Source organism: Prionailurus bengalensis, chromosome A3, assembly GCF_016509475.1.
Source record: "Prionailurus bengalensis isolate Pbe53 chromosome A3, Fcat_Pben_1.1_paternal_pri, whole genome shotgun sequence".
In the NCBI taxonomy this organism is placed as follows: domain Eukaryota; kingdom Metazoa; phylum Chordata; class Mammalia; order Carnivora; family Felidae; genus Prionailurus; species Prionailurus bengalensis.
The window spans coordinates 42,163,167-42,175,790 of NC_057354.1; the positions used below are offsets into that span (position 1 = coordinate 42,163,167).

Consider the following 12,624-nt stretch of genomic DNA (forward strand, 5'->3'; position numbering starts at 1 on the left):
TCTGAGAGTCAAGCTCATCAGCGGAATGTTTCAGGAGAGTTCCTTCAAGAGTCTCGGGAATTCGAGAACACTTGGGAGGTTAAAGATGAGGTTAAATCAGAGGCCACCAGAGATCCCAGAAGGGCAAAACCAGGGCACCTTGTCAGTAGTTGGTATGAGGGGCTGTCTGTAAAACTATATAGGATCTGGAAAGATGAAAGGCACCGTTGTATGGGGTAAAACTGCACAAAGCAATGGCTGGGTAAGGAATCACTGACTTTCCTTCACTGCACTACCCACTATTACAGTTTAATCCATGAAGTTCCTACAAACTTCTCCCCTTCCCTAGACACCCTTCCGGCTCCCCAGGTGTGCGCATGCGCAGAGAGATTCCCAGCTGCCGCCGCAGGAGCCGGCAGGGCATCGATCGACTCCGTGCTCGACTCCTCGACTTGTCGGCACTTGATTGAGGCACGTGGTAACGTAATTTCCGGTAGCGGCTCGGTTTCCGGCTTTCGGTTTTTGCGGGAGCAGCGTAGGCCTCAGGTGAGTTGGAACGTGTTTTCGTTGCCCGTTTGCGACCTCCCCGCTACCGGCCGCCGCTGGGCCCGATGCCCGCTTGTGGGAGCCGGGAGTGGACGGGGCGCAGCGGTGGAGCCGGCGCGCGTTCGCTTCGGCGTTCGCAGAGGGGGCGGGGGGAGTTTGAGACTGACGCGCTGGTCCGGCCAGGACCCCGAATTTAGGAGCCTTGCCTCCGGTGGGAAGGGTTGGCATCGGGGATCGCGGGGCCGCTAACTGGGGCTATGGTCGAACGTGCCTGTGGCTGAAGAGGCGGGAAGCCCCTTTTGGACTCTCGGTGCCCTTGCTCTAATGCAGACCACCATCAAACCCTACATGAAATGTTGCGAGAGTCTTTCCTCTGAGGGATCTGCTTTAAGTTTGACCGAGCAATTCCTTCTCGTCGTTTTCGCGACGTGAGCCCTTTTTCGGGTAAGGAGTGGGGGGCGGGGGTCGCAAGCCTGACAAGCATGACCTTTCACCTGTTAAGTGCAGTCCCTGCAGTGGGCCTGAAATTTGTGAAATGAAGGAATATGTGGGGGCACCCAAGGAAATAAAGCGAGGTCACAGTTTGCACCTGAAAACAACGTAAAAAGTAAAGTAGCGAGGTGAGTGTGAAAGAGAAGGGCGAGGAGACCCGCGGAATTGCCCGGCCTGATGTTTATTAGCTATCTGACCTTGGGCAGGTCCTTTAACCTGTAATAGCCATTAATAATAACAGCTACTTGAAGTGTTTACTGCCCGTGCCAGAACGGTGCTTGAAGTTTATGTGTCGTTCAGTCTTCTGAGTTTTACTAGGTAAATGATGTTAAACCAGCCCCGTTTTACCGCTATGGACCCGAGAGATTAAGGAAGAGCTGGTGATAACCATAGATAGGGTTTGAATTCAGATGTGGTCTGTGCTAGAGTCTGAGCTCTTAACCATCACGCAGTACTGCTCTCTCTGAGCTCCCTAATTTCAATTCAGGCAGAGTTAACCTTAGAGTCAGGACAGCTGGTGATAGTGTATATAAATTAAGTAATAAATAGGTACGAAGTGCTTTTGAAGTGCACCCATGAGGTATTGCTTGGTAAACTTTGTTAATGTTGTGTCTTGATTTTTACTGGGCATACATTTGCTAGTTTCTTTTTTATTTTTCTTAAAATCTACTCAATTCTAAAATAATCTCATTAAAAATTAAAGTTATTTCGTGAGGCAGATGAAAAAACTGTATTGCTTGTCACAAGTGAAAGATAAGTATAAAAATAAATGCATTGGTTGAAATAATCTTACTGAAATCTGCCTAGGTCCTGGTGCTCCATCAAGTTTTGAGCTGGAGAACTGTTTGTTTATTTGTTTGTTTGAAAAGGGCTAGCAAGTGTTGGAGAGGTTTTAAAGACTGCTAACAAACTAATATTTTCTGCACTTGGGATTGAAAGAAAATTGAGATGTTAATCCTTATGTCCTCATGCCATACAACAGTGAGTTAACGCTCTCCATTTATAACCGAATTATTTACTATCTCCTTAGGCTGTTTGGACCGTTTAACCCCAAACATGGATATAAGGCCAAATCATACAATTTATATCAACAATATGAATGACAAAATTAAAAAAGAAGGTAAGTGCTTTAAAAAAACATTTATTCACAACCAAAGCGTGTTTAATTACCAGCATCTGAAAACTTGTGCGGCTTCAAAACTTGTCATGTAGTCCTCTTTGTCAGTACCTGCAACAGTGCCTTGTTTCTTTTTGTGTGAGGATTTCAAGGCTTTTTAAAAGCAAAAGTAGGTAGGGGCGGAAAATAAGTGGAATATGTTTACTAAAATGTGTAACTTTGTATAAATAAATGTGTGATGGAGGGTACTCGATGCAGGGTCATTTTATGAAGAATTTTGTCATTGTTTCTTTCACAAATAACTTGTTTCCCCTCTAATTTTGCTCAGAATTGAAGAGATCCCTGTATGCCCTGTTTTCTCAGTTTGGCCACGTGGTAGATATTGTAGCTTTAAAGACCATGAAGATGAGGGGTCAAGCCTTTGTTATATTTAAGGAGCTGGGTTCATCCACAAATGCCTTGAGACAGTTACAAGGATTTCCATTTTATGGTAAACCAATGGTAAGGCAATGTTATTATTTTGGGTATAATCACTGTTGATGGTGTGTTAAGTTTATAGACATATGCATGAAACTGGGTGTTTCTTTCTGCCTTAATTATGTGTTAGAGCAAGTTTGGTTTATTTTATTTACACATTTATGTTTATAAAAACACATTAGTAGTAGAGTTTGTAATTCACTTAGTTTATGACAGACAGGCAATAACAAAATACAATGAGATATAGAGTGTTTATTTTTTTTAAGTTTACTTTTATTTTGAGAGAGAGAGAGAGTGGGGGAGGAGCAGAGAGAAAGGGAGACAGAATCCCACGCAGGCTTCACACTGTCGGCACAGAGCCCAATGTGGGGCTTGAACTCAGGAACCCACGAACTGTGGGATTATGATCTGAACCGAAATCAAGATTCAGAGGCTTAACCGACTGAGCCACTCAGGTGCCCCAAGATGTAGAGCGTTTAAAAAAAACAATGGCAGTATTGGCAATCTTATCTTGAAAGAACTAGAAGTTAATAGCTCAAAACGTTAAAAAGAAACCTTTGTAAACTTATAAAATAATATAAAACAAAATCATGGTCAAAGGAAATCCAGTTGATGTTTCAGAAAATAGCATAGTGAAATAACTCCTATCAGAAGCTAGACAGTCTAGAAAAGGCAGTGATCTGAGAAAAAATCATAGGTTTAAATTCATAGGTTTTGTTGGTGAATAACAGTGAACAGAAGTGAAATAGTTATGCGTAGAAAGTTTTAAACTAAGGAATGACATACTGAGATTCACGTTTAGCTGCTGGAAGAAGATTGGAGTGTGGGAGGGCTGGGAGGTTGTAAGGGAACTCAGGCCGCTGGTGTAAGGGATGGTAGAGGATTGGATTAGAGTAGAGACAGGGTATAAAGCAAGGGTTTCCAAATGTGTGAATGAATACAGAGTACCTTGGGTGTGGATTTCTGAGTGCTTTTTTCTGGGACTGGGATGGGGAGGGGCCTTGGGGAAAGCCAGGGCCCAGAGTTGCAAAGCCCTGGGTCATCATTCTGCCATAAACTGGCTATATCTGTGCCCGGTGTGTTCATTTTCAGTACCTGTAAGATGTAAGCAGATTGGCTATTCTTTGGGCTAATTCAGAGGTTAGCAAAAACTTCATAAAGGAATAGATCATATTTGAGGCTATAGGTGTATGCACATACAGTTTCTGTTGCATATTCTTGTGTATGTGTGTGGGTGTATTTAACAACCCTTTAAAACCGTTTAAAAAAAAAAAAGTCCTTATAGGCCATGGGCTAGATTTGGCCCATAGTCGGTAGTGCAGTTACTGGTCTAATCCCTTTATTTTAGAAATGGAGAATGAGGCACAGAAGTTGCCTACCTAGGTTATATTAATATAACCAGTTGCAGTGCAATCACACCCACTATTGTGATTTTTTTTTTTTTTTTCTTCTAAACTAGGGATCCGAACACTGTCCTAAAGGGTCAGGTAGTAAATATTTTAGGCTTTGTGGGCTGGATGATCTCTCCAGCAACTTTTTTTTTTTTTTTTTACGTTTATTTTATTTTTTGAGAGCGAGAGAGAGTGCGAGTGTGAGCAGGGGAGGGGCAGAGAGAGAGAGGGAGACACAGAATTTGAAGCAGACTCCAGGCTGCGAGCTGTCAGCGCAGAGCCCAATGCAGGGCTCGAACTTACCAGGAGATCATGATTTGAGTCAAAGTCAGACGCTTAACCAGCTGAGCCACCCAGGCGCCCCCAGCAGCTATTTAACTCTGCCTTCATAGCAGGAAAAGCAGCCATAGATGGTATGCGAGTGAATGAATGTGGTTCTCTTCCAAAACACCTAATTTACAAAAACAGGCGGTGTTGGCTGTGGTCTGTAGTTTGAGGGCCTTTATGTAGCATGCTGTTTAATTCAGGAGTGGGCACTTTTTGTTACTGGAGCCAAGTTTTCCTTTTCTATCAAGTTCCCTTTCTCCCATCACTTCGTATCTGATGGGCATCATCTGTGTGGAAAAGCCCACCTCAGAAAACTGGGATTGTGCCTACGTACCTCCTTTTTGATAAAACGGTATTTCCTGAAACCAGGGTTTTTTTCTTAGTACGTATGAAGAAATAGCATAATGGAGATCTCACTTGGCAGGAGCATAAGACTGAGTTTTAGTTTAAGTCTAAAATTACATTAATGTGGAGGAACAATTTCATCCTGTAGAGGATTTTAAGGCTGTTTTGTTGAGATGACAAGGTTGCATGTGCCTATTACTCAGATACAGTAAAGCTAGAAATGGCTGTGTTTGGCACTGGCTTCACTTTGGCAACTAATGATTTTAAATCAATGGAAAAAGTCCAGTAGACTGATAGTGCATTGAAAGTAGTTTATGAGTTCCATTCTCTGCCTTCAGGAAGGTAGCAGATACTGCCAAATCTCCAGCATCCTGGAAGAGGGAGAAGAACATTCTTTGCGCTGTCTTGTTTGTGTTTATTTAGGTGGTTTTGGTTGCTCTTCTGTTTTAACTCCCAACGTACCAGATCAGAAGTGAACAAAATTTGCTATAACTTGGAACTCATAACCCTAATTCAAGGATATTTGGTTATTTAATGCCAAAAACAGAAGAACCATCTTCCTAAGTGGCTTCTGTTATGAAACCTTTAGCATAAATGTAAAACTTGCCCCTTCTCTAAGCTCTGGGTGTACTGCTTTTATCGCTAATGGGTATTTAGTCTAGACCAGAGTTTTCCAGCATTGGCCCTTTTGAACTGAGTAACTCTTGTCGTGGTGGGCTGTCTTGTTGATTGCAGAGTGTTTAACAGCATCCCTGGCCCCTATCTACTACACGCCAGTAGCATGGCGACCCACAGTGTCTCCATTTGGTAGCACCAGCCTTCTCCTGTGGGCAAAATCACCTCTGATGTGAGAATCACTAGTGTAGACCAGGCAGCTAAGAATGGTGGCTGAGGTCAGAGATTTTCACAGGTGACTGTGTTATAAGGATAGACACAAGATCACCCAAGATCTGTTCAGGTCAGGGAGAAGGTTGAAGAACTAGGGCAGATGAGAGGGAGTCCTTGGGACTAAGTAAGACCACTTAGAAACCCTGTGCTGCAGCAGCCGGGAGCAGCCAGAGAAAGTATTGAATACTAAGGTGAGGGTAGGCATGCTCTCCTCTTGCTGCCCCAGTATACTCCTCTCTAGCTGAGGTAAAGAAAAGACAGACTTGCTTTTGATTTTGACAAATTTCCTCCTTTAAACCCATGATACTTTAGAAGGTCTCTGGTTTCCCTGCGGACTGAGATTAAATTCTTACTCTATAAGGCAAATTTAGATAGTAATTTGTAGGACTCTTGTGTTTTGATGTGGTCAGAGAACTTGTTTCAGCTCATTCAGCTACAGAGAAGAAAGGTTTCCTTGAAGGGGAAGTTGCCATTTGCAGATAGATGCACCCTAGAAAATAGTTGTAACTCCTAGCACCAATTTTGGGATGGCTGATTGAATCTAGCTGTGTGGTAATGCTCTAGGCCACGGCCGTGCTACTCGAAGTGTGGGCCCCACCGTCCACTTTGTGCTTCGAACAAGTACAGGATCTCAGGCCTCACTCAGACCTACTGCATCAGAATCTGCAGTCTTACAAGCACTCAGGGTAGTTGGAAAGTACATTAATGTTTACAAAATGCTCTCCTAGACCGGTGTTTTTAAACGCCTGCCTGCTGTCTCAGTAGCATGTCCCTGCTGGCTCGGGCATAGTAAGAAGGAGCAGGTGGCCTGGGTGCCTAGTTGCGATGCCATCCTTTGTTTCTTTTCAAAGCATTTTACAGTTTAAGTTGATGCCGCTATTGGTCATTTTGTTGAAAAATAATAGATGGGGGCACCTGGGTGGCTCAGTAGGTTAAGTGTCCGACTCTTAATTCAGCTCAGGTTATGATCGCAACGGTTTCATGGGTTTGAGCCCCACATCGGGCTCTGTGCTGACAGTATGCAGCCTGCTTGGGATTCTCTCTCTCCCTCTCTGCTCCTCCTGTGCTTGCTCTCTTTCTCAAAATGATTAAATAAACTTAAAAAATGTATAAAAATATTAAAAAATATATAAAAATAGCAGATTGGATTCAAAGGGAAATTCTTCTCAATCTTTAGTACTTAACTTTGAAAATCTCAAATTCCATATGACACATTCTACAGCTAATTGACACAGCTCGACCCTTATATTGAGACTCCCTGCTAAGCAGCAGACAACTTTCCAATGCACTTTTCTGTATTATGAAATGGAGAGAAGCAGTGGTGCAGATATTGCAAAGTTCTGTTATTCCCATATGAAAATGTGTGGGTTTTCTTCTGATAAACCTAGTTGAGTCTGACTTTGTCTAAAAATTGTGAATCATAGACCACAATTTATTTTCACTGGGTGTGTGTTAGACAGATTTCCTTAGGGATGTGTTACAAACTAGCATGTAGTGTATTTGTGTAATGAAATTTGAAATATTAACGAGTAGTGTAAACAGCCTTCAGCATAATTGAAAGTAACCTGTCTCCACATAATTAAAACAGCGAATCCAGTATGCAAAAACAGATTCTGATATAATATCTAAAATGCGTGGCACTTTTGCCGACAAAGAAAAGAAGAAGGAAAAGAAAAAAGCAAAAACAGTGGAACAGACTGCGACAACTGCCAACAAAAAACCTGGCCAGGTAAGACAGACCAAAGCTCCTGGGTCGGCTGGTGCTGCAGACTTGATGGAGGGGTCCGTGTTCCACTTACGGGAGGGTCTCTGAGGCGTGTGTGTATGTTTGTGCCTATGTGTGTTTCAAGGTGGACTTTTAAGAAGCTGGAATGGTTGAGTTCTTATAGGATTCCAAGACTTATGTTTAAGCACCAAATTAAAACATAAACCTGTACATCTGCAGATTTATATGAAACAGTTTTGTTTGAATTTGGCATCCAGTTCCATCGTTCTTCAAAATCTGTTAATATCTATTGGCTTATTTCTCAACTTCTGCCCATAAATAATACTGTGGATACTATCTTTAATCTTGAGTATGCCACACAAAACTGCTTTCCTTAAACAATTTGGAAATTATAAATCTAATTTAAAATACCAAATAAAAGTAGTTACTTTTGGATTGAAAGTGATTAGAAATCAGTTTCACGAAGTATAATGGTCGACTTTTGTGTACTTGCTTTAAAAAAAAATTAAGAGGGGCACCTGAGTGGCTCAGTCAGTTAAGTGTCTGACTCTTGATTTTGGCTCAGTTCATGAGGTCACAGTTTGTGGGATGGAATCCACATCAGGCTGTGCACTGACAGTGTGGAGCCTGCTTGGGATTTCTCTCTCCCTCTCTCTGCCCCTACCCTGTTTGCACTTTCTATTTCAAAATAAAGTAAAAAAAAATTAAGGAAGACAGGTTCTTGGTTTCTCCATATATATTTCTCAGTAATTTTATATTTACATATTATAAATATGTAATTTTAATGAATTATTTTATAATCTTAAAGGTTAGAGGTTAAATTTTATGATATAGTCCTTAAAATTTAGGACTAGATCTTTCAAAATTAACTGATGAGTTAATTTTAGTCAGTTAAGGTGGCAGTTATTAAAATGGAATAAGAAATCTTTTTAAGTTAATGGGTTTAAGTTTTCAAATTTTAACATAAGTGTTCTTAGTTCAGGTGTACAGTATAGTGGTCCAACAATTCTATATGTTAGTGCTCATCATGATAAGTGAGGAGTGTATTCTTAATCCCCTGCCTCTATTTCACCCATCCCCCTCAGCCACCACCCTCTGGCAACCACCAAGTCTGTTGTCAGTAGTTAATGGTCTGTTTCTTGGTTTGTCTCTTTTTTTTTTTTTTTTTTTTTAACCTTTGTTCATTTGTTTTGTTTCTGCAATTTCACATGGGTAAAATTGTATGGTATTTCTTTTTCTCTGACTTCTTTCACTTAGCATTATACAGTCTAGCTCCATCCTTGTCATTGCAAATGGCAAGATTTCATTTTTTTTATGGCTGAATAATGTTCCATTGTGTGTATATATGTATACATATACATACATATATATATATCTGTATACACATATACCACATCTTTTTTTTTAATGTTTATTTATATTTGAGAAAGAGAGAGAGACAGAGCATGAGCCAGGAAGGGGCAGAGAGAGAGGGAGACACAGAATCTGAAGCCAGTTCCAGGCTCTGAGCCGTTAGCACAGAGCCTGATGCAGGGCTCGAACCTATGAACCATGAGATCATGACCGGAGCCAAAGTCCAGCTCTTAACCGACCAAGTCACCCAGGCACCCCCATACACCACATCTTGATCCATTCATCTACTGGTGGACACTTGGGCTGCTTCTATAATTTTTGGCTTTTGTAAATAATGCTGCTATAAACATCGACGTTCATCTATCCTTTGGAATTAGTGTTTTTGTATTCTTTGGATAAATATTCAGTAGTGCAATTACTGGATTTAATTTTTTGAGGAACCTCCATAGTTTGGATTCCCACCAACAGTGCACGAGGGTTCCTTTTTTTCCACATCCTCACCAACACTTGTGGTTTCTTGTGTTTCCGATTTTAGCCATTCTGACAGATATGAAGTGTTATATCATTGTAGTTTTGATTTCGTTTCCCTGGAGATGAGTGATGTTGAACATCTTTTCATTTATCTGTTGGCTTTATCTATGTCCTTAGAGAAATGTCTGTTCATGTGTTCTGCCCATTTTTTAGTTGGATTGTTTTTTGGGTGTTGAGTTTTATCAGTTCTTAATATATTTTGAATACTTAACCCTTTATTGGATATGTCATTTGCAAATGTCTTCTCCCATTTAGTAGGTGGTCTTTTAAAAACTAACGTTAATTTTATGCAGTAATTAAAATTATAAACCCTTTTTTAGAGCGATTGGAAAAAATTTTTAAGTTTATTTTGAGGTAAAGTGTGTGTGAGTGGGGGAGGGCCAGGGAGAGAGAAAGAATCCTAAGCAGGCTCTGCACTGTCCACATGGAACCCCATATGGGGCTCGATCCCACAACCATGAGATCATGACCTGAGCCTAAATCAAGAGTTAGGACACTTCACTGTCTGACCCACCCAGTTATACGTGATTGGAAGTTATAACTGTTTTCTCTTTGTTTTGTTTAGGGAACACCAAATGCAGCAAATACCCAAGGAAATTCAACACCAAATCCTCAGGTAATATTTTTCCCATGTGGTGCTTGCTCTTTATTTATTTATTTTTTTAATTTATTTTTTTTTTCAACGTTTATTTATTTTTGGGACAGAGAGAGACAGAGCATGAACGGGGGAGGGGCAGAGAGAGAGGGAGACACAGAATTGGAAACAGGCTCCAGGCTCCGAGCCATCAGCCCAGAGCCTGACGCGGGGCTCGAACTCACGGACCGTTGGATCGTGACCTGGCTGAAGTCGGACGCCTAACCGACTGCGCCACCCAGGCGCCCCGTGGTGCTTGCTCTTTAAAATAAAATTATAAACCACTACGATAATACACAACTTGCATGTCTCCAGAAACTGAAAATAATTCCTCTACGAGACATTAAATTATATAGCACTTTAATATAGAAACTCACTCCTCAAAACATTTTAGTTATTTTAAGGGGGAGAAAATGAAACTTGACTTTATTCTTTGCTTTCCATAATGATTCAGTGATGGAATCAAAATGACAGATTTTAAACTCTGCGAAGGCTGGGAGCAAGCATTTGTGTTTTCTCCACAGTACATCTGAAGCGCAGGGCTTTACAGACACACAGCTTGCGGGAATTGGTCAGGTGACAGGCTCTCTTTCCATACTGGTTGCCTGAAACACTAAACCATCTTTTCTAATAGAGCAAAGTTGTTTACGATTACCCTTGCTCGCTCTTCTGAGAACAAATACATGTCCCTTTGTATAGATGTTTTAGAAACCTTTTAGCAAATCTCCCTGCTGGAGGCCTCAAAGAGAAAGCTTCAATTATATACTAATGGTTTTCTCTTTGGTTCCTTGGATGCTCAGGTCTGACAAGATCCTTAAATCCAGAGAATTCCTTGCATCTCTGAGCTTTCCTTCTCTGACTTTAAGTTGTGTACATCTTCCTATATTATCTACTTCTCTTCTTTGAAGTCTTTCGGCAATTATAGTACAGTTTACAAATGCCAGTACTTCATTCTCTAAGCCTTAAGTTCTTCTTTACTCATCATGTCTTCTCTAAATGAAAGTAGTCTGAAGACAAATAGGCTCTCAGGTACAAGATGATCCTGTCTCTAGGTCCTCATAACCCCAGGTCGGGGTGCCAGAGAATTAGTTTAATATCTAACAATGGTGTTTGTTTCTACTTACTTGGATGGAAGTAGATGCTCTGTAGGTCTCATTTACTCGCAGAAAACATTGTCACCCAGTCGTGGCCCTAAGCGGTAGTTCCAGAGTTTCTTAAACGCTGGGAGGTTGTAAATAATGCAGAAGATTGAGTATCTGAGTGTTGTTCCTCGGGTAACCAGCTGAAGATGGGGGGCATTGCTGCCTTTCTAGTTAGGGTCTTTCAACTATGTAATCCAGATGGCAGAGTCCTCCCATTACAACTGAAACATTGTTTTCAGTACTATTAAATTCTTAAAACGTAATGAGATTTGCAGTCATCCAAATTTGCATAAAGTGACTTGAACGCCTCCTTAGTTGCTGTTAGGTTTATGTTTATTTGCATGGTGTCCTTGTTTTTCAGCTTTAGTGTTTGATGTAGTGCTACGATTTCGTGTTCCTTAATAAACTGGAACGTAGCTCTCTGAAGTTTAGATTTTAATGTGAGAGCTAAATGGCATACTATGCTTTTCATACTGAAAGCTAACTTTGCTTTTTTCTTTGTAATAGGTCCCTGATTACCCTCCAAACTATATTTTATTCCTTAATAATTTACCGGAAGAAACGAATGAGATGATGTTATCCATGTTGTTTAATCAGTAAGTCTCTTCACAAACCAGTGTGTGTTCTGAAATCCTCCTAACAGGATGTGGAGTGCTTCTGTGGGTTGAATCCATTTATGTATCACACAGCAATACTTCCAGGGTCACAGATTTGGTTGGGGATTAATCCTGAATTGAAGTCTGTCTGCAGAGTGAGCATATGTAAAGCTGAAGTACCTCTGATGTTTGAATTACTAATTCTAATTGATGAGTAAAGCAGGAAACCAAGCCTTGATACAATGACAAGAATAGAATTAGCTTACGTTATACCGACCCTTCTTTCACCATATTCCTAATTATATTTTAGACTCTTTCAACCTACTCAGGATTCTGGTAGGTCATGTTACGTTTCCTAGACCAGTATTAGGAAGTTGCTTAGCAAATTTAAACACAGAACAGACATTTATGTATTTGATAGCATTTATGTAAATTGTTTCTCCTTTTACAGATTTCCTGGTTTCAAGGAAGTACGTTTGGTACCTGGAAGGCATGACATTGCTTTTGTTGAATTTGAAAATGACGGACAGGCTGGAGCCGCCAGGGATGCTTTACAGGGATTTAAAATCACACCTTCCCATGCCATGAAGATCACCTATGCGAAGAAATAACATGGGATAGTTGTCTTTAAGGGACTTGGTGTTATTTATAGTGTTTGTTTTGATAACATTTGGTCAGCCCATTTTAATAGTTGGGGTGAGGGGGAGTGAAAGTGAAATTTTGGTGAATGATTTAAATAGCTGGTCTTTGTTTAGCCTGGTGAACTATGAAATATGAAGGCCTTAATTTTGTATAATAAACTCTTATTTGTACTCTATACATAACGTTTCATTCATTTCACTGTCCTGTCAGCAAATGCCTACGCTAGTTTAGAACACATCTTACGGTGTATAAACCTGTCATAGGATGCTTTCGTAGTATTTTGGGGCAGCTAATGGCAGGGAAGTATTGAATCATTTTAATAAAAGTAAAGGAGAATTAGATCAAGCCCTTGAATGAGATTTTCTGTAGTTTCCATCCTGCTGGAGTTTTTGTTAGTTTATTGGTTTTTTTAATTGAGTTGCATTAATGGTAAAAATA

The 12,624-nt window shown here is 40.6% G+C and overlaps 1 protein-coding gene across 2 annotated transcripts; it reads left to right on the top strand.

Moving 5' to 3' along the window:
- The first annotated feature begins 415 nt into the window (after positions 1–415).
- Positions 416–12,361, top strand: SNRPB2 (small nuclear ribonucleoprotein polypeptide B2). Of its 2 annotated transcripts, none has more exons than XM_043602925.1 (7): positions 416–525; positions 2,048–2,137; positions 2,463–2,635; positions 7,151–7,291; positions 9,738–9,788; positions 11,456–11,544; positions 11,996–12,361. In XM_043602925.1, the coding sequence occupies exons 2-7, from the start codon at positions 2,074–2,076 to the stop codon at positions 12,153–12,155; spliced, it is 678 nt and encodes a 225-aa protein (XP_043458860.1). In that variant the 5' UTR covers positions 416–525; positions 2,048–2,073; the 3' UTR covers positions 12,156–12,361. The 2 variants fall into 2 exon arrangements, with proteins under 2 accessions (XP_043458860.1, XP_043458861.1); XM_043602926.1 differs by lacking the exon at positions 416–525 and adding an exon at positions 590–969.
- Positions 12,362–12,624: the final 263 nt, after the last annotated feature.

Excerpts from the sequence above, each read along its gene's own strand:
- SNRPB2 (XM_043602925.1), top strand. The coding sequence starts at position 2,074 with ATGGATATAAGGCCAAATCATACAATTTATATCAACAATATGAATGAC. Across the intron at positions 2,636-7,150 it reads CATTTTATGGTAAACCAATG|CGAATCCAGTATGCAAAAAC; the intron begins GTAAGGCAATGT and ends TAATTAAAACAG. Across the intron at positions 11,545-11,995 it reads TTATCCATGTTGTTTAATCA|ATTTCCTGGTTTCAAGGAAG; the intron begins GTAAGTCTCTTC and ends CTCCTTTTACAG.